Source organism: Epinephelus lanceolatus, chromosome 1 (genome assembly GCF_041903045.1).
Source record: "Epinephelus lanceolatus isolate andai-2023 chromosome 1, ASM4190304v1, whole genome shotgun sequence".
Taxonomy (NCBI): Eukaryota; Metazoa; Chordata; class Actinopteri; order Perciformes; family Serranidae; genus Epinephelus; species Epinephelus lanceolatus.
The window spans coordinates 24,998,755-25,025,348 of record NC_135734.1 but is presented as its reverse complement, the minus strand read 5'-3'; the positions used below and the strand labels follow the sequence as shown (position 1 = coordinate 25,025,348).

General features: G+C 41.5%; 3 protein-coding genes across 6 annotated transcripts in view; all 3 read left to right on the top strand.

Moving 5' to 3' along the window:
• The first annotated feature begins 370 nt into the window (after positions 1-370).
• Positions 371-10,509, top strand: LOC117256432 (MAP kinase-activated protein kinase 2-like). 2 transcript variants are annotated; one of them, XM_033625850.2, is made up of 10 exons: positions 371-805; positions 2,206-2,345; positions 5,013-5,077; positions 5,156-5,235; positions 5,321-5,447; positions 5,657-5,732; positions 5,876-6,000; positions 9,765-9,850; positions 9,939-10,016; positions 10,112-10,509. In XM_033625850.2, the coding sequence occupies exons 1-10, from the start codon at positions 539-541 to the stop codon at positions 10,346-10,348; spliced, it is 1,281 nt and encodes a 426-aa protein (XP_033481741.1). In that variant the 5' UTR covers positions 371-538; the 3' UTR covers positions 10,349-10,509. The 2 variants fall into 2 exon arrangements, with proteins under 2 accessions (XP_033481741.1, XP_033481739.1); XM_033625848.2 differs by having other exon boundaries at positions 9,936-10,016.
• A 2,234-nt stretch (positions 10,510-12,743) lies between these two features.
• Positions 12,744-18,592, top strand: LOC117256956 (actin nucleation-promoting factor WAS). The gene is made up of 9 exons (XM_033626699.2): positions 12,744-12,916; positions 15,569-15,715; positions 15,939-16,025; positions 16,116-16,200; positions 16,338-16,407; positions 16,489-16,573; positions 17,808-17,964; positions 18,071-18,303; positions 18,401-18,592. Exons 1-9 carry the CDS (start codon positions 12,818-12,820, stop codon positions 18,545-18,547), a joined length of 1,110 nt encoding a protein of 369 aa, XP_033482590.1. The 5' UTR covers positions 12,744-12,817; the 3' UTR covers positions 18,548-18,592.
• A 2,023-nt stretch (positions 18,593-20,615) lies between these two features.
• pfkfb4b (6-phosphofructo-2-kinase/fructose-2,6-biphosphatase 4b) overlaps positions 20,616-26,594 on the top strand; it is a 29,381-nt gene continuing 23,402 nt past the window's right edge. For all 3 annotated transcript variants that reach the window (XM_078167911.1, XM_033626122.2, XM_078167915.1), the window contains exon 1: positions 20,616-20,776. In XM_078167911.1, the coding sequence (XP_078024037.1) occupies positions 20,734-20,776 (43 nt within the window). In that variant the 5' untranslated portion in view covers positions 20,616-20,733. The remainder of the gene's footprint in view (positions 20,777-26,594) is intronic.

Here is a 26,594-nt window from a genome sequence, read left to right as displayed (position 1 = left end):
GGTTTTGAACCATGTACTTATACTAATTTCCTATCATAGCTTCGGGTCTTGTCCATCTGTCCATTGGGGTGCGTCTTTGCGCGTGGTTGTTCCTTTAAGAAAATGAATTTGAGCCGCTCCGCGCTGACGTAAGGGAATTGGAGAGCCTGGTGTACCCTGCAGGAAGAGGCAGAGAGCCGTGATGAGGACCAGGCAGGGGCTCCACATTTTTCCAGCATTTTCTCCTGTCTTAGACATTTAGTGTGTCGTACCATCTCTCCTGTACACACATCCAGATCAGCTTGAAACCTCTGAAGTGCCCTGGTGCCAATATAACGGTGCGCTTTCAGACCTCCGCCCTTTTCTGTAGGACTCTGAGGAGGTTTCATAGATTGCATACCTCATTTTGTTCGTACAGTGGTCACAGTGAGGGCGAGATGATCTGTCGGGCAGCACCAAACTCCTCCAGACGTATGAACTAGGATGACACCGGATATTTCCTGTTGCAGACACTGGTGACTTTTGCGCAGCATCCCTGTTGGCTTCTACAGGAATAAAAATGCATCATAACCAGGAGGAGCAGTCGGTAAACCCAATTACTGCGCAGCACGGGACAACACAGCCCAGTGACTCCTCCAACAGCCTGGGGAGCAGCTTGGACAGCGGCCTCACAGTCACCCAGCCACCTGCTTACTGCAAGCTGGAGTTCAAGAGACACGCAGTGACAGATGACTATAAGATCACAGCTCAGGTCCTTGGCCTGGGAATAAACGGGAAAGTTCTGGAATGTTACTGCAAGAAAACCGGAGAGAAATGTGCCCTCAAGGTGTGTGTGTGTGTGTGTGTGTGTGTGTGTGTGTGTGTGTGTGTGTGTGTTTGCTTCTTTACCCTGAGTGTGCGTGTGTGTGATGTGGACAGTCCTCAGAGAGCATCCATCAATTATTTATCTCTGGTCTGTGATCTCCATCATGCAGTTGGGTTTATACTGAAAAATATGTCCAGAATTTAGATGTTGTATTTATGCTTTATGTAAAGTTAAATGTCCAGTGACGATTTCAAATGTATGCTGATGTTTATTTTATTTAAAAAGGGACACATTAATCAACATGAGCACATGGGTCCATCATGTTAATGTGCCAGATTAAGACATACAGACTTGTTTTCATCTGCAGTCCCTGGCAGGTTGATGGTTTATAAAAAATAGTCAAAGCAAACATGCAAAAGACCAAACCATATTCATTTTGTTTGATGTGACGTAGATGAAATATGAAAACAGCCATGCATGGATGGAGCAGTAGTCTGAGAGCAAATTGAGTTAGTGAGCAGCCCAGACAGTGAATGTGTCTGTCAGACAGTGATGTGCTGTCTGGGGTCCTCCTTCGACACAGTTTCCATTTTGCTCTGCGATTGTTGTGTGAACAATGATCTGCCCTGTTAATACTTGACATAACCGTCTGACATTTAACACAAGTATTAAAAAAATGCATTTTATTGCTCCCCTACGCAACATTAAGTATTCTGCGTATTAGATGTTTACAGTGATTTTTAAAGCCATTTTATGACGTGAGAAATTCAGAGCGGGTAAGTCAACAAACAGCTGACTGTAGGGATGCAGCAAAGCCTTAAGAAAACACAAACAGGAAGAGCAGCCCCACAAGTGCATCTGAATGTTTTTTTGGAATGTCTTAAGTGGTATGCCACGACTGAAAAGGTACACTGAAATGTGAAGAGCTACCTCAGTCTTGTCGACTGTGAGTGGTAGAGCTGTGATTTCTTTGCATTGAGGCTCTGGAGGAAAGGCACACCTTCATAAACACTCATATCTGAGCCCCTTTTCCTCCTCTAGTGCTCAGAGTTCATTGTAATGTCCACAAGGATTTGGACTGCATGTCTGGGAAAATAGGATATCCTCCTCCCTCTGGATACCAGAGCTGCAGCACTGTGTCTTTAAAGTTAGAGCACACTGCTAAATGCAGTCTTAAAGTATTCACTCCAAATGTTCTCTCTATAATGGAGATGAATGGGTTTAATAGTGCTGTAAACTGAGAGTGTCTCCACAATGGGGCATGTGTTTGTCTCTGTGTGTGTGTTTATTGATTTCTTGCTAAGGATTTCAAACTGATTCTTTTAGAAATTAATGTGTAAAGTGTATCCATCTTGGAATACATTCAGACAAATATGTGACGGAAACCTTTCACTGATATGTGTTTTTGTGATGTGGAGCAGATCCTGTACGATACTCCTAAAGCCAGACGGGAGGTTGAGCTGCACTGGCGAGTTTCCGGAGGTCCCCACATTGTCCGAATACTCAGCCTGTATGAGAACATGCACCAGGGGAAGAAATGTCTCCTCATCGTCATGGAGTGGTGAGTGTCTGCTTATTCGTAGGCTTTTAAAATGACAGTTCACCCCCAAATCAAATACACATATTTTTCCTCTTACCTGTAGAGCTGTTTATCAATCTAAGTTGTTTTGCTGTGAGTTTCAGAGTGTTGGAGATATCGGCAGAAGAGATGTCTGCCCTGTCTTGAATATAATGGAACCAGATGGCACTGTGATGATGGCATGTGAAAAACTCAACATCAATGCCTCTTTCCAGAAATCATCACCAGTTACTCAAAATAATCCACAGACCTTGTTGTGAGCAGTTTCATGTAGGAACAAATTTCTTTCCTCTGAACTACACCAGCCAACCATATCACCACTCAGAAGGAAGCATGCAGTTACTGCACCGCTGAACTAGCTAACGTTGCAGCTCAGCTGAGGAGGATGGAATTTATGTCTATATCTCACACTGTCACAAGTCTCCTTTCCATGAGTAGATATCTCCAACACTCAGCAACTCCACTAAAACAATCTAGTCTAATAAATAGCACAATAGGCAAGAGGCAAATGATGTATCTTGGATTTTGGGGCGAACTGTCCTGAACTGTCTATAATGTAGTGCATCTTTGTGTTCATTTAGTACTTTGAAAAAGTTGAAGGGCAGGGAGACAGACTGTGTGAATATCCATACATAAGTCCTGAAGCTGTTTCATATGCGAACAGTGAAACAACTCCAATGATGCCCTGCAGAATATCTTGTATCTAGAAAGGTCTGGATGGCATCTCTGTCCAGCTGAGTTTGATTTCAGCTCACACCTGGCATAGGAATGCAAATCAAATACATACTGAGTAAGGAATTTAGTTTAGTACTTGCATTTGATTATGTGGGCGGTACGGTGGTGCAGTGGTTAGCATTGTTGAACTCCTGGTTCAAGCCCTTCGTTGTGGAGTTTGCATGTTCTCCTTGTGTCAGCGTGCTTTTTCTCCAGGTACTCCAGCTTCCTCCCACAGTCCAAAGACACGCACGCAAGTTAACTGGTGATTCTAAATTGTCTGTAGGTGTGAATGTAAGTGTGAATGGTTGTTTGTCTCTATGTGTCAGCCCTGTGATAGTCTGGTGACCTGTTCAGGGTGTACCCTGCCTCTCGCCCAATGTCAATGTCATTGTTTGTTTCAGTTTAGCTTTTATTGTTTAAAACAGTTACCTTTTACTTTCATTTTTTTGTAGTTTCAGTATTAGGCTTTTTAAAAGTTGTGATAAGGGGGGTATTTGTCAGAGGCAAGATTAAGTGCAGAATAGGTATTGCAATGAAAACAAACACACTCTGTGAGGGTAATTGACTCCCTCTCATGTAGACATTCCAGTTATGCTTGTTGTGTTGACCAGTTTGACCAGATTAACAAAAAACTTGCAGCTGTCCTTTACATTTTTAGTTTAGTTTAGTTTTGGAAGTACACAATATATATTCAGCTAGTTTCCTCTTTTTCTAAAGTTAAGTTTTTGGTTTTATTTCAGTTGACTAAAATGTTTTTCAACATCTAGTTTTATTTTTAGTTTAATTTTAGTTAACTATACAACACACATGCAGTATATAGCACAGTACATTTAAAAAAGGCCCCTTTTTAAAAATATTTTTCTTTCTTACATTTGCAATCGACATAGCTATATCTTTGCTGTACTTCTTTCAGTGGCAATAACAAATGCACCCTCAAAGGTCTTTCTTCCTCTCTATTTACATTACATTATTTTCCATTGTTATTTGTCCTTTTTCAACTGTGCAAACAATTAAAATTCAGACTCAAAAACAAAGTGAAAAAAAGTGAGACATGACTTTGCAGAACAACAAAGGGACAAGATGGTAATAATATAGTAGTAATCCTCCCCCCTTGCACACAAATTGAAACATTCCCCTCTGGCAGGACGCTGCGGTCCATCAGGACCAAAACCTCACACCACAAGAACAATTTCTTCCCGACTGCAGCTGGCCTCATCAGCATGGCCTGGGACCCCAACTCACACTGACTCACGTCTTAATGACTTACTTTGTTTTTTTGTTATGCACCAAAAAACCAAAGCAAATTCCTTGTATGTGACATCCTACTTGGCATTAACAGGAATCTGATTCTGAGTCTGGTGTTGGTAATACAGACTGTTTGCAAGTGTTGCTGTGTCATGTGTTTACTACAGAAACATTTGCATCTCTGATCACGTGATAATGTGGCCTGAGAAACTGGATGCCACTGTATCTGTGTTGTGTTTGGGGCTGTATTTAGCTCTGTTCACTTGTGATTCAAACACACAGAACATATTCTATGGCTGAAAGCTGAGAGGGCTTTTAACAGACGCCAGTTTTATTAAAATATGGAAACATTTTCTGATGATACATTTTAAGCTCCAGTTAGAAATTAAGCTAATTTGGGTTTGTAATATAATCATCATATAATTGATATGGTTTTATAACGTGTTTGTACAAACTTTACAATGTGAAATTAGCACAATAGTTTGCTATGTTCCCTTTGATTCGTCCTCACTGCTCGAGTCATCTGGTTCTGCCGTGGCTCAGAAGACTGGACTCATCTGAACAGTAAATTGTGACGCACAATGACTTGCTTTGTTTCCAGACCATGATTGCAGTAGAGAGCAGTGGTTGTTTGCCAAGAGTCCCCTCACTGCCCCAGTTCTGATGTCTTTGTTAATCTTGTTTCAGTATGGAGGGAGGGGAGCTGTTCAGCCGCATTCAGGCCAGAGGGGACCAGGCCTTCACAGAAAGAGGTGAGGTCACATATTAATGATGGGTCTCTTTATTGTGTCCTGCATATGTTACACCTATACGTCATGTCTGTCCATCAGAGGCGTCAGACATCATGCATGACATCGGCACGGCCATAGAGTACCTCCACCTCATGGACATCGCCCACAGGGATGTAAAGGTGCTGCTGCTGTCAAAATAAATGAATTCACAGATAAATGCGTTGTTTTAAAATCTCTGTAACCTTTTTTATTTTTCTCATGCAGCCTGAAAACCTGCTCTATACCACCAAGGAGAGTAACGCCACACTAACACTGACTGACTTTGGTTTTGCTAAGGAGACGACGCTGCACAACGCCCTCCAAACTCCCTGCTACACTCCTTATTATGTTGGTGAGTGTTTGCTGTCATGCAATCAGTAGTTGACTGCATTTGTACCAGTAATATTAATATGCTATCAGAGACATAGTTTCTGGATATGGTTGCTGTCATTCACTCTCATGTTCTCCATGTGTGTCTGCATATTGACCTGCTGTAGTGTGTCTTTCATTTTCCACGCTATCACTGTGTTGTTTTATTTCTGTATCTGTTTGTCCATTCAGCCCCAGAGGTGCTTGGGCCAGAGAAATATGACAAATCATGTGACATGTGGTCTCTGGGCGTAATCATGTACATTCTGTGAGTATCATGTGCGTCTGCAACTGATTAAACTTAATGAAACATTTACAGCTGTTCTGGTATACTCTATATTAATGTTTAACAATATGATTTTGGTTAATGACAGAAAAGTAAATCAGTCTCTTCTGCTCTTCTGTTTGTAGATTGTGTGGGTTTCCTCCATTCTACTCAAACACAGGTCAGGCCATCTCTCCAGGCATGAAGCAGAGGATCAGGCTGGGCCAATACGAGTTCCCCAACCCTGAGTGGGCTGACGTTTCTGAGGAAGGTCAGCCTTTGGACAAAAGACTCATAAAGATTTCAAAACTGTAACAGGGTTGTGCAAATTTTCCTCACACCAAGTTCTTGCTTTGATTGAAAATCAGCACAAACTGACTATAGTGACCAAAACTGGCGTACAGTAAACCATATTCACAGTAACATTTGTAGTCCAAATTTAAAGCTGCTGTATTTGGTATGTTTATATTAACAATGGACTGTGACAGGTATCGAACATACAGAAAATCATCACCCAGCTGCTGTTCCCCTCAGTTCTATGGAGAATTTTAGCATCTTTGAACTCATTATTTGGGTTTATGGCCCGAAATCTGCTCACCCTCTTTCGCCTTGTTTCCAGACACAAGTAGGCTTTTAAGCACAAAAAAAATGCTTTGACAGATTCACTACACACTAAAAACCCAGCACCAATTGACAAACTGACAAAGTTAGCATCTCGCTAGTGAACATAGGGTGACCAGACGTCCCGCATTGCGCGGGACTGCACAGCATTTCTGTCTCTTTTCACGCGTCACGCAAATTGAGACCACATCCCGCATGATTGGTTGTCACTCGCACTTGCAATCCCTCCCCTGGCCAATGAGAAGAAGCTGCATGCAGTGGCCGGCCCACGTGGGCTCTGTGCGTTTAATCGCTAGGGCCCGCCCCTCCCACCCCATATAGCAACAGGTGACACTCGTTAGCTAATGAGTGTCAATAGGCTCATTGGAGATTAACTGTGTCTTGTCTGCAAAGTAGACGAGAGCAGGCGGCCGCAGCGGGGGGTGGTAACAAAAACCTGCGATGAAGTTGGACAGTTTCCCGACAGTTTCCAGCAGCCTTCAGTCCGTACAGGAAGTCACGGACACACTTCCTCCATCCTGTCTGGAATGATGTCAGTTCATTAAAAAAGTGATCAGACCCATATGTCAGTTTGTTTTCAGTCTCCAGTTTTAATTATGATAGATTCATTTATTAAAATGCTTTACAGGTGATCTGTAATTTATGTTCATGGTTTATCCTCCATTTGACAGCATCATATCAGTTTGACCTGTCCCCTCAACTACACAGGCTGAATAAACAGTGTTAGTTAATATTTTCAGGAAAAAAAAATACAAGACAACAGCTTTCATTTAAGATCAGTCAGACACGGTCAGGCCTTCACATCTGTACAGATGTTATTTTAAGAATCCTCAAATCCCACTGACCACAAGTCTCTGTGTTGCTAAATACTTCAATAATTAAAAAAGTCCAGTGTTAATATACAGTAGACTCTGTATAGTTTACGATGAATGTATTTAGTCTCTGATGACTAAACTTTGTGCTGGGGGCGGGTGTCCCACATTGTCCCTCACAAACCTACTCCTTGTCCCACATTTGGTTTATTGGGACCTGGTCACCATAACTGTGCGTTCACACCAAACGCGATAAACGCCACAAGTTTCCATTCAAAATCAATGTAAATGACGCGATGACACGCGATGTCGCTTCGGGCGACGCGTTTCAGGCGATAAGAGCAACGCGATGAAGTGATGACGCGTCCATCGCCTCATCGCGTGTCGCTTGAAGTTGAAAAATTTGAACTTTTCAAGCGACATCACGTGACGCTGTGCCGCAACATCCAATCAGCGTTGATATCCAACCATTCATAAAGAAATTATAAGCAACTAACCGGAGACAGATGGACAGGCGCTCCGCAGCTGGGATGGAGCGCCTGTAGTTGGTGTCCAGGCGGGAGATCCTCGCACCGATACGGGCCAACAGGTCCTCAAACTGGGCCAGCGTCAGCCTGAAGTACCACCGGAAACGACCGTCATCCAGACGCAGCTCTTGCAGGAGGTGATGATACTCACCCAGCTGTGTGCGTTTCTGGAGGATATTGTGAACCCAGACACAGCGGCGTTTGGGTCTCCGATCCAAATCAGTTGTCCACAACAGATAAAGAGCAGCTACGGTACTTAACTCAGCCATGTTTGACAAGAAAATAGCGGGAGGTGAAGAAAATTGCGGGAGGAGGGTTCCGTCATCGCGATTGAAGCGACAAAGCGATGATCAAAAAGGTGACATTTGTGATCAAGCGACGCGATACTCGCATTACGGGCGATGACATTGTGTCCATCGTGTTTGGTGTGAACGCACAGTAAGTGAACATGGTGGAGCATTTAGCAGTTAAGGTGACATATTTTTCTCAGGAGTTGGTAGGGACCAAAAACGGAGCTAAAAGAGAGTGAATTATAGAGTAATGTTTATCAGGTGGCCAGAGACATGAATCAAAACGAATGATAATGTTGCTCTGTAACAGCTGGATATAAATAAGCAACCGCGCCACAATCTTACTTAGAGTTCATTCTCAATGCTTCGATGCAGAAATGCGGGACGGATTTGCAGAATATTCGTGCAGTGCTTTTCTGCCTTTAAACCATATACACAGGTGCGGTGCGGAATTTCGCGTTGTTGTGTTCCAAGTCCACGCAGTGTGAATGGGTGTGGGTGAACATGGACGAGAGTAGCAGCAGCAGCGAGCTAGCAAGCTAACATTTAACAAGTGTCAACAACAACTTTCTTTAGCACTTACCACTCTCACCCTCAGTGAGAATGGACTTTTAAAGGAACAGTTCTCCCCAAAATCAAAAATACATATTTTTCCTCCTACTTGTAGTGCTGTTAATCAATCAGTCAATCAATCAATCAATCAATCAATCAATCAATTAGTTAAATCAACAGTGATATTTAACAAAACAAAACGGCTAAACAAGCCACTGAGGGGTCAATGGGTGAATTTGTTCTGGGCGTGTGTTCTGGGCAAAGAATAAACCAACGTCCAGTGCGTGTTATCTCTTTTGATTTGGCAATCCATGTATTCTTAACACAATATACACATGCTCACCATAACATAGAGGGAAGACAGCATTGTCCATATGTAATAAATATTCTGTTCAGCAAATTGAGTCTTCCACACTGATACTTCATGTTTTCACTACACGCTTACATAACGCAGTCAAAAACTGTTTGCTTCCCGTTCCACACACCTGATTTCCACTACCGGAAGCTTACCTACATGCACTTCACACATGAATGCTAGATGGCACTCGGCCTGTGGTGCTCAAAGCACCAAAAATACATTTGAATAACTTAATAGCAATGTCTCTTTCTCTCATGACCCGCTTACTCAAGATAATCCAAAGATCTTGTTGTGAGTAGTTTCATGTAGGAACTATTTTCTTTCCACAGACCTCAGTGGCTAACTGTATCACTGCGCAGAATAAAACGTGCATCTACTACTAATAGCACCACAGAACTAGCTAATTTTACAGCTCAGCCATAAAGGATGCAACTGACATCTCACACTGTCATGAGCATGAGCTTCTCAGGTGTGCTTCAGTAGAGAGAAAATAGTTCCTACATAAACCTGCTCACAACAAGATCTGTGGATTATCTTGAGTAACCAGGTCATGATCTCTAGAAAGAGACATTGCTGTTGAGGTTTTCAAATGTATTTATTTGGCACTTTGACCACCATAAGCTGAGTGCCATCTAGTTCTATTATATTGGAGAGAAGGCAGACATTTCTACAGCTGATATCCCCAACACTCTGCAACTCACACCAAAACAATCTAGACCGATAAGTAGCACTACAGGTAAGAGGAGAAATATGTTTTTCTTTATTAAAAAAATCTCATCCTCTTTAACACAACAGAGACAACATCATTATAGGTTCATACAGCAGTAAAGACTTGTTGGAACAAATGCTTGATGTTGTTTACCTGTGTTTTGTAGCCAAACAGCTCATCATTCAGTTACTGAAGACAGACCCCAGTGAGAGGATGACCATTGGACAGTTCATGAACCATCCCTGGATTAGTGTAAGACATCTCTTTGCCACTTTGTCTACAGACCTACATGTTGTTCCTCCTTTTATTCATAGAATGTGTGTTTTTTGTACTGCAGCAGTCATGGGTGGTCCCTCCGACACCCCTCCACACCTCCCGTGTTTTGACGGAGGACAAGGAGCTGTGGGAGGATGTGAAGGTGAGACACACTCTGTCTGTTTTCACAATATGACCACAAGATGGCGTTAAAGCACAGACACATTTAAAGCACCATGTGTTTCCGTCTTCCCGCAGGAGGAAATGACCAGCGCCCTGGCCACCATGCGTGTCGACTACGACCAGGTGAAGATCAAAGACCTGGACACGTCCAACAACCCTCTGCTCAACAAGAGACGCAAGAGGCCTGTGCCTGGAGGAGCCAACTCAGGAGGAGGAGACGGTGATGGAGGAGATGGAGGAGTGGTGTGTAATAGTCACAGAGAAGTAACGTTTTCTGAAGAGCATGGGGAAATGATCATTGGACAGAAGTAGTTTAAAATTATGACAGCCAGATTGATCAGTTTACATATCACTTATTGTATTTTACTTTCTCCTTCTTTGTATCACTGCACTTCAGTAGTCTAATTCATGTCATTTATTTTGACTGTCACCACTCTAACATTACAAATAAATAGTTTTTTTTATGTTTTACAGCTGTGTTGTACTGTCATGTTTGTATAGGACACTTAAATTGACACTGTTTGTTTGACAGTGAGAGAATTATTAAACCTCTGTGGAGACTGTTGTTGCCATCCAGGGAACATTTGAGAGTCGAGTGCAGAGATTTTGCAGCAGTGTGAGAAATTATTTCTTCTTGCCGTAAACAAAGAAAGACAGTATGTGGAAGTCATAAAAGATATTTATTAGACAGCATTACAGCCAACTAATAAGTCCTTTAGGGAACATTTCATAATAGTGAGATATGTGGGAATTGTGACACGCACATTCAAGAGACATTCAAACTTTGAGAGGTGAAGGTGATGACATACCTCGTGCATTGTGTGATCTTTCGACCTCGCCAGACATTTCCGCACACTTAAAATTTCTTCCTCTGAGAGTCTCTGCCAAACCATTAATACTGCCTGTATACTGGTAACTCATTGAGGTTTCAGCTGCAAGATAAATGTTCGCTTTTTCAGTAGACTGTTGAATAAACTGGGGAGAAAGGAAGAGCATGAGCATCAGTGAGCAGGACCTGTGGCACCCAGCCTGGTAACCTAACACCCACTGTTAATTTTTCATGTGCACAGGATAATAGTAGGTGTGGGTGGTGGTGGAATAAGTGCTCCAATGTCAAAAACTCTCCATTGCAAGTAGAAGTCTTGCAGTTAAAATTTTACTGAAGTAAAAGTACATTAATGCAATCAAACTATAATTAGTATTTTAATAAAAATTACTCACTAAGCAGCAGAATGACCCCGCCAGTGTTACATATTTATATATTATTCACACTATATTAACATGTAAGCATCGTTTTAATGTTGGGCTAATTCTAAGTACTTAATACACTGTTGGGAATTTGAATGTTTAACAGTAATGGATGGACAACTGAACAGGCCTAAATGTACCAACCCACAGGCCCAATATGTCAGAGATCCCAAGACCTTTACCTGCAAATGTCCCTCACTTTAACACAGACCACTTGAAATGACCACAAGAGATGCAAAGGAACTGCACAAAATAACCACCAAAAAAGACACATTACGTCAAAGTAAATGGTAAATGGACTGCGCTTGTATAGTGCTTTTCTAGTCTTCCGACCACTCAAAGCGCTTTTACACCACATGTCACATTCACACACAAATTCACACACTGGTGGCCGAGGTTACCATACGTGGTGCCACCTGCTACTCAGTAACCATTCACACACTCACACACTGATGGAACAGCCATCGGGAGCAATTTGGGGTTCAGTATCTTGCCCAAGGATACTTTGACATGCGGGCTAGAGGAGCTGGAGATTGAACCGCCAATCTTTCGATTAGTGGATGACCCCCTGCTATACCTCTGAGCCACAGTCGCCCCGAAGAGACACAAAGTAACCTCAGAGAGACACAAAACAACCAAAAAAAAAAAAAGATGCACAACAACAACAGTCTGTGTGTCTTGTCCCTATGTATGAGAGGTGGTGGGGCCTTTTGCATGTCTGTGCCCAGGGGCCCATAATATATCATATTTTATTAAAGTTGACTTTAAGCATCAATATTTCCCCCTGAATTATAGCAAAGTAGAAGTATAAGTATAGCACAAGTACCTCAAAACTTACCTCAAGTACAGAACTATTTTTGAACTATTATTATTTTTGTTTTTTTCCCTATTGGTTGTAGATTACATCTCTTTATGTTTAAGTATTTATCGCTGAGACAGAACTGGGACAAAGTGAAGTATGTGATTGAAGTTGTTTTGTTGTTATTTTTAATACAGGTAGATAATATACACATAACACACAACAATATTATGACAATATAACTTCACAAAAGAGAAGAAAAAAATGACACAAAAAAAGCAAATAAGACAAAATAAATAATAAGATCCCTTCAGTTATTTGAATAATTAGTCTGACAGTATATTTTGTAGCCTCTACAACTACTGTATTCAACATTTATTTCTCAATGAAGGATCCCAGAAAAACTAAGTGGAGTTACAAACACTCGATAAGCGGTGACTCTTAGTACCTCTGACATCGTACATTTTAATTTCATAGTATTAACAAATGTCTTCTTGTTATCTCTTGCCATTGACTGTTTATAGTATGGTTGTTCAGTTAGGGAAGGAGAGCCACAGAGCACATACAGTGTACACCAAGTCAAATAAATTTGCATGATAACCAGCTGCAATGGAAATGCTGCCATTCAAACCAGTTACAGTCAGGTATTACTGAGTGTTTGGCTCAGACATTAATGACAGGACGAGGTAGTGACAGTTGTGCTAAGTTTAGAAGGTGAAAACAAGAGTCTGGTGATGGCATCGAGTCTGACTCCTGGGATTCACGCCATGAGTGATCTGCTAACCATCCGTGAGAAAGGTGTCCTCTTCACTCTGCTCGAACCTCAGTGCATGGTCAGTTCAGTTTGTTACTGTCACTTCAAATTATTACCTGTAAATTAACTAAATAACCTCAGGGTTTCTCTGTATTTGCATTTCAATCAGGGTTCAGTGGACATTTGTGTTCTGTGTTAATAATGTTAAATATTTGAAAAGTAATGTATCATCTGTTGATTTAACATGTGGATGTTGTTGTGTTTCCTGGGGTTGTTTTTCTGTTGTCAGGAACGTTTGGGGAAGGCCTGGTGAATGAATGGGCTTTCTGTGAGAGCTGTTTTGTTTACAGTTAGTATCTGCCTCTTATATTGCCTGGCACTACCACACCGTGTTGCCAGAGCAGGTGCTGCATGATGTAAAAATGTACACTTTTTAAAAGCACTTCAAATAGCCTACCAAAAGAAGTAAATAATGAAATTAATAAAAATAAATAAAGAAAAAGAGAAACAAGAATATAAAAAGTGAGGTCAAACACAATGTCATTAAAAGCAAGTCTATAAAATGAACAGACAGACGTTTATGTTGAAATGTAAAAAGCAGTGAGTGGGCCAACCTCAAGATTTCTGACTTTGGTCTCATAAGATTAAAGTTCTGTTGAGAAGTGGTCAAGAAACTTTTTTGTTCTCAGGGACCACAGAGAGCTGCACTAATTTGTGAAAAGATAAAAACCTTATCACTGAAAACAAAAACTTGAAAATACTCCTGAATAAAAGAAGTAATTGCAGGTTGTTTTTCTGACAGGTATAACAGTGTGTCATCAGCACAACAGTAAACATTCGATATCAAAGTGTATCATTAACAGCGAAAAGAAGAGACTTTAATCTTGTGACCCCACATGTTTTATGTACTTTGGATGATGATGATGATTTCATGGTGATGTAGGACCTGAATGAGTGAACCCAGTTGATGTCAGGGGTGTACTATAATGGAAAGTTAAATGGATCATTTCCCAGCATCATCAGCCTCTAAAAAGAGGTCACTGTCTCTCTGTGGAGCTGCCTCTCAGCGGTGTAACACTCTGAAACTAAACCAGAGTGTCTCAAAGGTTACTCTGAGGCACAAAAGATGTGAGTCGCTTTAAAAAAAAAAAATAAAATAATAATAATATAAAAAATAATATAAAAAATAATAAAAAATATAATATAATATATATATATATATATATATATATATATATATATATAAATAATGTATATCGTACATTAAGAGAGCAGTTTGGTGGTGGGACTGTGTAAACTTTCCAGCCCAGCCGGCAGAATGTTTGAACTTTACATTTCCACAAACCACGGCTATGCTATGGTTGTATGTGTCATACATATCATATCAACATTTCAAAAAGTCACATAGTTCAGATAACATGTTTTTAAGATGAGTTGCTCATCAGGAGGAGGAGGAGGGCATGGTGTATATTGTGACAACTAGGCGAGACAACTGCCAAGCAGCAGACAGCAGCAGATTTTTGAGACCAACAAAAGTATGTATTTTTTAACGAGAGCTTGGGACGTTACTAGCTGTATTTGTGGCAACAACAGTGGATATTCTGATAAGCCAAAACATGATTTTTCCTGACCCTAACCGAGCAACATATCCTCATACAATTGTTTGTATGATACCTAACAAATTAGCACCATGCGATGACATTACATACTTAATGTAAAGTTACGTGGGTTAGGTTTAGACAAGTAACGTTACATATTTTAGGTTTAGAAAAAGAAGTGTAGTGACAGCATACCTTAGAACAGTGGTTCCCAACTGGTGGGTCGCAGTCCAAAAGTGGGTCGCTGGCCCATTCTGAATGGATCGCAAGTGACTCGCAAATGTGTCAAGTTTTTTAAAAAAAACACACCTTATTTTTAAGTACAGTAAACTTCCAGCACAGGACTTTGAAATGCCGTTTTTTGCTGTAGAGTGAGTGACTAACTGACAGCTACTTGACAGAGACAGCAAACTAGCTTGATGACATGGCCAAACACAAGTATGACACTGAATGTACTACTCTGTAGGACCATGAACTAGTGACTAAGGAGAAATCTGGACCCAGTGGATGGACATATTGGGAACTACTGCCTTAGAATAAATCAGCATTCACTTTGTTTCACACTGGGAATGATCCCCAGTCATTTGGGGGAAAGTCGTGTGTTTGTTTGACCCATCCACCACCCCAGGGAGCCACATTAGGCAGACTTTTGCTCCTCATACTATTTACTTTTTTACTCCTGTCAGGACATTGGTCAAATGATCGCAGCCTTCTGGACATAAATTACAGGCTCATGATTATGTGTGTTCTATATATGAATTGTAGTGCATTACTCTTTGTAGGTTAACATATAAACTGTGCCTGAGAACAAAGTGGGTTTCGTACCTAAACCTAAAGTTTTAACATATCCCTCAAATATGAAACCTACAAATTGCATATATGGATTACACTTTGGGTTATTGATTGTAGATAAGATGTACAAACATTGACTAAACCACCTAATCAATAAAGCATAAAAGAGGTTTAAAATAGCCCAGCACAGGAGAATCCCTGTAGCCTGCTTTGGTATTAGGATCATATGCAAAACTCCATAATTTTTGTCAATCACAGTATTTAATAAATCAGTCTTTTTGCACTCTTTTTAATGAGTGTATTGTATTGTCATGATTTTTATGACTATTGTTGTATTCCAGCTGATCAAATCTACAGTAGCACAGGTTCTAGTGGCCACAGAGACGGAGGGTGAGCGTCCAGGCTGGAGTTGTTTGGGTTGTGGCGCAGTGTGTCTAATTGAGGACACGTTCATTCACAGCCACTTCCTGCGTCTGTACTGTGTCAAGGTAAGAGGAACTGCAGAACTGATAAAAGATACTCTACCCACGCACATCTATTAACTCATCTACTTCCCACAAAGAACTGACATTTTAGCTTTATTTTGTGTGTGCGTGTACAGTTGCATGTGTGGAACTGCTTGTTTTCTTGTGATCTGCAGTTTCCTTTAGTAACAATATTTTGAAGGGTGTGGCTAAATGTGTCCTTATGTACCCTTTCCTTTAAACACAGCGTGCCAAATTACTGTGGGAGCAGGAGCTCTACGTCCCATTCCAGTACGCTGCAACTTGCACGTTCTTCCACACCTTCCCTGCAGATGTGAGCGATCCTTTTTTGAAGTGTGATGCAACATGCCTGTCAGAGTACTAGTTCTGTGTTGGTTTAAGGCTGATTTATGTGTTGGCACAGGGCCACCAAGTTGGACTCAACTTTGCAAATGAGGCTGAGGCAGGGGAATTTCATCTGGCAGTGGAGGCTGTCCAGAGAAATCAAGGTCAGAATTACAACAAAAAGATGATATCACTCATCAGTGACCACATATCAAATGTGTTTGCACTTTCACATGAAAGCACCTCTGTCAGTTCTCATTTGTCTCTTGTTCCCTCTCATTTCATTTCTTCTGTTGTGCAGAAAAGATGACCATGATGACTGAAATAGCAGTGACTGAAAACAAATCAACAAGTGATCCACCTGATTCAGGGTGACAAAAATGTTATGATTTGACATAAAGAGGAAAAGAGAGCAGAGGATTAAAGTGATGGCTCTCCTTTTGTTTTTGTAGAACTGAGCCACTAGAGCAGTTGGACGAGGAGCCACAATCCCCCGTGGACGAACCATCCATAGCAGTTACTGCACCCTCCAGTTCAGTAAGTCAGATCATACAGTGAAACGTTAATAGTTTACATGAGCCAAATAGACCCTCAGAATAGACTTGGGTGGTATCTATTTTTTCATATTCATACCTCCCTGACATTTCATCGGGTTTATCAGATACGACGCTATTTGTGTAAAAAAAATATATAGAAGCTGAACTGCTGGTGACATAAGTCATTGCAGCATGTGTATCTTTGTCTAGCCTAAAATGCTTTGATTTCAAAAGGCAATCAGCCTGCTTAGACCAGTCTTGCTGGGTTTAAAGTTATGGCCCATGGGATAATGAATAAATAGGAAATAAGTGCACTGGAGGACCTGATGACACTTGTTGTTGTAACAGATACAGACACATCAGTGGTCTGTAGGGCTGCCCTGACTAAGAATTTTCCTAGTCGACTACCTAGGGCCATTAGTCGACTACTCATCTGCATGTTTACAATAATGATTAAATTATCAAATTATATATTTTAGGCAAGGCAACACAAATCTCAGAAAGTGTGTACAGAGACGAGGTAACTGGAAGTCCATTCATTCCTATGGGAATCTCCATGATAGCCGATGTGCCTGCGAAACTCCTCCCCTTTGTAATATTTCAATCCTGAATTTGCCTTGAGTACATAAAAAAATTGAACTTTTGCGGTGGATTTCAAAGAGACAGTATGACAATGTGCTAGCTTAGCTAACAGGCTGCTAACTGGCTAACAGGCTATTTTCTTCCCTGGTAATGTTCCAAGCGCATGGAACCCCAGACCCTAGCGGTCTGAACAAAGATAATGGGTTGAATGAAATCTTGTGGCTAAAAAACAGTTTTTGTAGTTGAAAGAAATCGTCTCAAGAAAAAGTTATGTGCGGCAAAACTTCCAAATGGGGCAGAGGAGTGTTCTTCTCCTTTTTCTCTCCCATGACTTCATCCCCACTGCTCACAGTCGCCATTTTTCTCAGCTCAGCAGCCTGTTCCACCAGCAGAGACTGACCTCTGGTGGTGTATGTTGTGCACAACATTACCTCAATACAGCATTTCCATATCTCTTTGCAGTAATAGAAAAAGGAGCATCTGTATTCTTGATGGTACTGAAAACCATACCTTCGAGATTTCTAAATACCACAGTATACCTTTACACCACCCGAGCCAAACTGAAACAGAAAGAAAATTCATCTTGTGACACTCTTAATTTCTAATTCAACACCATGCTAAATCAGTCCATTTCCTGCTGTATCTGTTTGGAGAACTTTAAGGATCTGGATCCCGCAATGAAGAGGCTATTGATTCGGGCGAGACTCACTGAGGAAGACCTGAAAGACAAAGATGTAGCCGAAGCTGTCGACTGCATCATCAACCGATTTGGAGGACTAAAGGCTGTACAGAGAGAGCTGAAGAACAGAGGTGTTTTATCCTGATACATCGTGAAGTATATACTCCTTTTATGCTTTTTTTAATGTTTAAGTTAATTCTAAGTTTATGTTATGCCTCTTAATGCTTTACTTGACAGGTCCAATGTCTCAGACATTGCCGAGAGCTACAGGAGCATCCATCTCCCTCGCTCTGAAGAAAGGGCCCTTGCCACCAGTTCCTTCCATCAAAGGCAGCACCACCTCCCAGCAGACACCACAGTGCACAGACACACAAAACCAAAGCCAGATTCCCTCTTGGATTCCTCCTCCTCCATCTACTCCTGCTCCAGGTCTCCCAGAGCGGCTCAGAAAGAGTGCGAGTTTCAAACATGTAAGAGGACCAGGATACATGCTGTTACAGTTCTGTGGATTTGAATATGTAAAATGTGAGGTCTGAATGACCTTAACTTTCCTTTTTGTGGTATCAGGTGGGCTCCCCAGCAGCTGCAGGAAGAGGTGACCCCATCCTGACTGCACTGACAGAACTGTTCAGACAGAAGCAGCTGCTTCAGGGAGGCACAAGTGCAGATGGGCGTCAACTGAAGCCAGACACTAAGAGTGACGAGCAGTTTTAAAGTAACTCAGGTTTTAACTGTGCTGTGTATGATATACTTATTAAACACGTGATACAGCTGAGATGCTGCTTATTGTCTTTTATTTTTGTACAAGGCCACAGCCGCATTAAACTGTTATGAGGCCCTCATGCTGCGCCTCACATATCGATGACTGTTCATACTGTCACCAAGGACACTTCTCTTTATGTCACTGTGTGTGTGTAAATCTTTATTTACTCAATTACAACCTACCATATTTATATTAGCCCGAGAAACAGACAAAGAGTATATGCCGCTCACTACCTTGGTCAGCAAATACACACAAGAAATAAGTTAATCACAAAACACTGTTGATCACAAAGCTAAAACATAGACTACAAGATTAAAAACTATATGTGGAATAGTATAAAAAAGACTAAATAAATAACAGTATCCAAAAATATCTAAAGACTTATAGACTAATAAAGTTATGTAAAAGCAAACAAAGAACATGACCTTTGAAATCTTATTAAGATAGACAGCAGATAAAGAGCTCTGTATATGGATATTTATGTTACTGGGAGGCAGAGTACAGATGTCCTGAAGCCAGTAATAAAAATGAATTACCTAAGATGTGCTCACGTATTGGTTCAGTACAGTATGTTTATTTATTTCTTAGTTATTCATGTCACAACAGAGTTCAAATCCTACTTGAATAATTTTGGAAAGATCTGTACTACAGATACTGCTCAAGTTGTTTCCGCTCCTCACTGAGGGACTGTTCATTACTTATGAGGGGGTGGTGCAAAATGGGGGAGGCATGTTAAAGTCGTTTTTAAGAACTGGAAAGAGATGTGTTTTTTTATTTTGGGTTGAGGGAAGGACACAAAACTTTAAATAGTTGTATTTTATATTGATTCAAGCACCATCTGAACCCCAAAACCCGCCGACAGCTTTCCTTTAAAAGTAGCCAAAATCACACCATTTATCTTAGACAGAAACTAATAAAAACTGTGAACACATCATGTGCGATGAGTGCATCACGGAAACGTAGTCAAATCTCAGCTTAAAACAGGGATAATTCATTGAAATCAGTTTATTCTACTCATTTGAAATGTTGTAACCCTGTTGCACTGACCAGATCCTGTAAAAAAGAAAAAAAAAAGATGAAGCTCTGCACTCTTGCATACATGACAGTCATGAAAATTTATTCCAGCTGCTGCTGCCACTGTTGTGTACAGTTTATTTAGGGGAATGGTCATTATGCTGGCTGTGTGCACTGTGATGCGTGTGTGTACGTGCGGGAGTGTGTGTGATATCATGTGAACTTACTTAATTGTGCTGTGGTAGGACGGATGGCTGTCCTATTCTCTTGAAGTGTACACACAGCTTGTGTAATGGTGTGATTTGTATGAAGGATCTGCATCTTGCTTAAGAAATACTGTTTGTTTCTGTCATAACTCTGACTCCTGTGCTGTTTGCTCACTGCACTGGCTCCAATACCAACATTTGGTGTAAAAAAAATGGTTAGGGTCTATTCATAATGGTGGGAAGCTCATATGTTTTCCCCCAGTCACTCGGGGAGGCTCAAGAATAAATATTTGTGGCCTCAGGCACGTGAAGATAAAAAAAAAAAAAAAAAAAAAAGTCACATACCAGCCACCCCCTCCTCTAAATAAAGAACAGTTCCTTATAGAATTGGACATGCAAATACAAGAAAATGTTAAACGATAAAAGAGTAATTTAAGATTTGAGAATCGTGAGCACAATATAAACTGAGATAATAAAACCATCATATCTACATTTTGACACATTACCCCCCTACATGGCAGGGCATGAAGATTATTTGTTAACCCATCTTGGCTGATACTGTATTTTCTATCAAAAATAAAATTAGTGATAGTACCAATAACCAAGCTGAGGCTCCTGGGGGCCATTTATATTCTGGGGTCCAGGGCCAGCTGCATGCACTGACTGTAGGTACATGTGTGACTCATTGTGGTTCACACACAAAAAGAGCTCCAAACGTGCGTAGACAGGGGTGGAGGTAAAAATGGAGCTACGTGTGTACAACCAAACAATAAAAAGTGCATGTGCGCGCGCGCTTGGACGTGACCATGAGCGCGCGCCTCTCTGAGCGCTCACTCACTTCATTCATTTCTGCCTGTGCGGCTGTAGGGACTCACTGTGCTCAGCACGCTGGGAACAAGACGCTTTAACCCGGGACCATGAGGGGCTCTTGCCGCCCGAGACACACGCGGGACAGGGCAGGTAAGCTGCTAACCCACTTTTCTTTTTCTTACATTTAATTTCCACCACTCTTTAGAGGCGACATTGTGAGCAGAGCAGTGTGCTCCAGAGCAGCTGGGCTAGCGAGCGGATGAAGTAAACAAGCCTGTGTCACGTAGGCATGCTTCAGAGCTGACAGGGCTTCCCACCAAGGAGGAGAGGCGGGACACACTGCGGCACACAGCCGTGACATTTGGGAAACACTGGGTACTTCAGCTGTCACGTAGCAAAGAAATAGTTTGCAAATGCTCAAAGCAAATGCTTTGGTAGCTAGCATCTCTCTGTATGCTGCTGCTGCTGCTGCTGGTTAGCTCGGCTGTGAGGTAGCTGCTGCTGGACTGACAGGATGTAAACACCACTGTTTGTTGCTCTAAGCTCTCCAAACATCGTGTCTCTCATTATGATGTTGTGTCAAAGACCCCCCAGACAGATCTGAGAGATAAAGTATGGACTCAGGAATGTTCCAGAAATGGTTGTTATCATGGGTCTGCACATACTACACAGAGCCAATGTTGAGGAAGTAGTTTGTGAGTGTGCTGTCATCTCTGCATACCCTGACCTTCAGGCTCATTTGCCCTATTTCCCCTGGTGCTCCTGCAGGTCTGCAACATTATCCTCGGGCATCACACATGAAGGAGCTCCCCATATGGCTCACACTATCACTGTTAATAAAATACGACAAGGGAAACTCTTGCTTTTAAATGTTGCATTTCATTATTGTTGTAGTGATTCTTGTTGCCGCTGAAGATGGATTTTAACTGTAAGTAGCATCAGTGGAGACAGATGGAGAAGAGATTTCAGTCTTAATTTGGTGTACCGAGTGCTGGCTTGCGTCAGAGGCATCTGAGTGTTGCTCTAAATGTTTCAGTCTGAACCTCGGTGTGTTTACTTTAGCATGAAACCAGCCTGTTATATTACTGCTGAGGTTCCTCTTCACAATGCTACACATACTACAAGAGATTATGTGCATATGAATGGCATCTGAATCAGAGCTAATACTATGCCCCATATAATCCTGTGACTCACTTATTATAAGAATAGGCAATTGTGTAACTGTGTCTGTGGTGGAGCCTGGAGGGTTTGTTAAACACTGTGTTACTGTGCTGTCATGTTGACAAACGCCATGCACCGAGGACAAACTCCAACAAGGCTTCTGATGGACTTCGAGAGAGGGATTCACTGCCGTTCTTGTACGAATATGGTCACGGTGGTTGAAATGTCTGCAGCCTGAGCTGTTGTGGCAGATGCTTGAGGGATGAACAGGGCTCAGGCTGGGTTGCTGTGTAGGAGATGTGCTCTGCTGGCTTGACCGTGTGCCAGCACACTGAGAGGTGGGGCTTAGCAGGAAAACAGGACAAACATGCTAGAAAGTTGCATACTTGTATATTTGTGGAGACTGGTACAGTTATTTTAAGAACAAATGCAAACAGCTACTTTGGATTTTGGATATTTGGTGTGGTGATAACACTAACAGAGAAGTAAATATGATGTGAAGAAGACACTGGTTGAGAAAGCTTTGAGTCAGCTTTGTCTCGAGTGTGTGCAAACAGCCCGTATGTCTTTGTAGACAGAGAGAAATATGCTCCAGTGGGTGCAGCAGAGCAACACAGATTATATCCTACATGCATACACAGGGGCTTCATACCCAACAGGATATTTCTCTTAGCCTCACATGCTGTTAGCGGCAGTAAATACACCTCCTCCACCCTCTGTTTCCACCCCTCTATTACACTTAACAATCCTTATTTCCTCTGTCTTTATTCCACCAGATCCCACTCTGAATATTCTCAATGTATCACCCCCTCTCATCCGTGCTCATCGACTCGCTTGCTGCCTGGCTCAGTCACTGCACCGCCCTCCCTCTCTGTGTCTGCTCTCTATCTAGGGGAAAGTTCACCCGCTCACTCAGAATCTCATTATAGGCTTCAGGCAGAGCTGCTGTAGCCTACATGTCCATGTGTGATGCCAGTGCAGTCGTTGTACGCCTGCGCGCTGCGCTCAGTGCACTGAGCTCGCTGGTGTTTTGCATCTGGGAGCATTCAAGCGCAAGGTTGTTTTGTGTTATTTTTGTATGGTTTTGCTCTCAAATGTCGCAACATGTTTCTGTGCAATGGAGACATTAATCTCGCTGGTTTAGACTCAGATGAAAACCGCCTGTGTTGTCGTCCTCTGTCGTCTGTAACACAAAAGGAACCCATACACAGATTCTGGATTACATTAGATACAAATAAATACAGAAAGGATTAGTCGATTAATCATAATTGTTTGACATAGAATTAATTACCAGCATGTTTTATAATCATGTAATCGTTTAAGTTATGCACAAAATGATGTGTTTGCAGCTTCTCCAGGTTGCTGTTTTTCTTACATGTCTTTGTTTTGGACTGTTGATTGGACCAAACCAGCAGTTTTAAGAGGTCACATTAAGTTCCTGGGGAATTTTTCACGATTTCCTTAGACTTACTCAAATCAGTGATGAATGAATTACTGGAAAAATCTCAGAGTCAATGATGAAAATACTCCTTTGTTGCAAATACAGATCAGCAAGCTGAAACAGAGGATAGAGATTGACCAGAAGTATGGTAACACCCCCTGTCCACATACTTTTATTCTGAGTCTGTTTTTACGGTTAAGGCTCGAACCCTTAGTTCTAGTTAACGGACATCTTGAGAGTAAAGCATTCAGTGATGTTTTAGGCATTAGTTTGCTTTAATCTTACTGCACAGGGCCACTGTCTTACCCAAACCATTGCAAAAACTAGGTCCATAAAGAAATGTTCTTCTAGGTTTGGTTCAGATGACGTTGAACAGTCCAGCACAGAGCCATGACCTCAGCCCCATCTAGCACCTTTAAAATGAGTTTAAATGCAGACTGCAAGCCAGGCCTTGTACTGCCCCACATTAGCGTCTGGCTCATCCCTGCAGGCACGTTCCAAAATACTGTAGGAAGCCTTCCCAAGAGGGAGGAGACTGTTATCAGATACTGGTGGAATGCTTTTAAGTTCAAAGGTCAGCAGAGACTCAAAAGAGGTCCTGAGCTTTTTAAACTAAAACAACTGGATGTGCTCTTTAGACTCAAGTAATGTTTTTATTTTGTTTCTCTGTTGCAAACATAATGGACTTGTGTGGACCAGGGTATTTAGAAATCTGACAGTATCATTATCAGTGCCGTCAAAAATACAGACGTTCCACTTTCTATTAAATTAAAGTCGTATGTAGTGCACATCCCGTGCCACCAGATGGCAGTCTCTACTGGTGTGACAGGCAGCTGAACTGACAGACAAGGTGGCTGCAAGTGGTGGGGATGACGTTATGTGGCTGTAAAGAGCTGCAGTGGTAGATAGTTTATTTTCACCAAACTGGGGTATAAGGTATATGGGAGCCTCTAATATTAGGCATGCATGATACTGGATTTTTTGCCGATATCCGATATATAACAACTCATTTGACTGATAACAGATACAGATATCAATACATCCACTTTTGCCTATGTAAGTGATGATCAAGTCTCTTCTGTAGTGGAATTAACATCATATTATGCATGCATACTCTCATTGTGATGGCTCACCAGCAGATGGAAACATGAAATACAGTACTTTTAAATGTATGTAATATTCATTCATTGTGCAGAATACGCAAAAGCATGTTGGCTGATCCCAATAGTTCATTTTACAGCCAATATTGGCCTATACTGTTGATGTGCCGATATTATCAGGAAGGTATGAGAAAATAGATACCGCCCAAGCCTAATACATGACATAATGGATACAGCAGTGCATATGATAGACTGCATAGTTAATACAAAATGTAGAAAAGTAAGTGTAAACACTTCATGTCAAAAGGAGTTTAACTCTGCATCAACTTGGTGCTAATCACGCTGTCAAACACTGAGCAGCAGCATGACTGTAGTAAACATTAATAAGAGAGATGGAGGAAACACAGCTGGTGCCCGTGTGTGAATACTGTGGGAAACAAATATTGACACTAGACTTTGTCTGCTGAAAAGGATCCACATGTTATTCAGCATTTCAGTGTGTTAGTTGGTACATTTCTCCTAAAAATGAAAAAATAAAGAGGAAAGAGAGAAAGTGGTCACATGCGTAAGAACTAACCTGCAGGGAAGTGACAAGACATTCATACATGCTGCAGTTTGGCTCTCAGCCTAATGTGATACACTCTTTGTAGCTGGTTATATATGTTACTTTACAAAACTATAAAGTCTTTGTTTGTTCAGTAATTTTGTCGGTGACCTCAGGCATGAGACACAGAGGCTTCAAGTTTTAACAAAGATTATAATTGTGGCTGTAGGAATCTGTTTTGTGTAACTTTTGTTCCTCTTCAAAGTTACTGTGCTGGTGAGGGTCGGGGAATAGATGAGTGAGGGCCAGTAAAAGCAGGCTTGCGGGCTATAATGCCATCAAGACATTAAAAGTAGAGATAATTTATTGAATTGTATTTTTGTTTTTGTATTAATGTATTCGACTAGTTATTTAGGCACTTCTTAATTTTCTTACTCACACCCACATGGTTTCTATTTAGATACAGTATTCTGAAGCAGGTCGAGGTTGCACATCTTATTAATGCTTAGTACTGAATATATTGTGTTTATTGTATATTTACAAGGTATGCACTGAGCCATCTTTATTAGTCCCAATACCTTTGGGCTTTGGGTTTTGGCCGATATCGAGTGCTGATCCGATACAAGTGCTTGAATAAAAGCACTGTATGCTTCACTGTGTGGAAGTGACTGGGATCACTCCTTTATGTGTAAGGCGGCATCAGACTTGACCTAAACGTTGCCTTCCTAGCTTTGTAAAACAAAATGTAGCAGTAAATACAGAGATATGCATTTACTGAATTCGTTCATTATTAAAATAATTGGTAAACTTGGTAAAAAATCTTAAAAATAAACAGGTGCAGCTGTCGCAAGTAGCTGAAGAACTTTTTGGCGTAGCGAGTGTAATCTGATGAAACATACCAAAGAACAGAAGTAAATCAACCCCTTTGTCACTGATACCTGACCCAGCTGGTAGAGTCTGTATCGGCCTGATATCTGATATCAGTGTCACATCAGTGCTTCCCTGATATATTACATTTGTCCTTTTTCCAAACTGCAGTACCTCGTGTCATTGTGTACATTCTCTGACTGATCAGCTTTTAAATCAATGGCTATAAGCTACTGTACTCTTCTTACTGGAGAAAGTGTGTGTGTGTGTGTGTGTGTGGGGGGGGGGGCTCAGTAGTAAAGTGTCTGATAGGATTAGTCCTGTTGACACGCTGCCTGTCCCTGGCAGTGATGCACTCTGACCTCTGGATTTGTTTACTGTCTCAGTAGATGCTGAAGTGACAACACAGACACATCTTTGTCCCAACTGCATTGTTTACTTCACTCCAGTCCAAACTTGTGGCCTGTTACAACGAGTACACAGCACCACCTGGTGTTACATATCTGACACCACATTAAGACTCATCAGGCTGAGAACAAACATTAAGCAGGCGTCCAGGGGCCTGTATCACGAAGCAGGATTAATGTCTTAGCGAGGTAACTTCAGGGTTAACCCTGGGTTTTCGGTCTCACGAAGCCGGTTCAGTTCTTATCGGGGTAGATCACCATGGTAACTTACTCTGAACGGCTATCCTGCTCCGGAGCAGGGTAAGTTCAGGGTTGAATCTGATCCTATAAAAAGCACCACCCACTGGCCAATCAGCTGTTCGGAAAAAAATGACTCCGCTGACAGAAATGCAGCCCAGTCATGACGGGAAGTTTAATTCATTTGATTGATTTTGATTTGAAAGTTTAT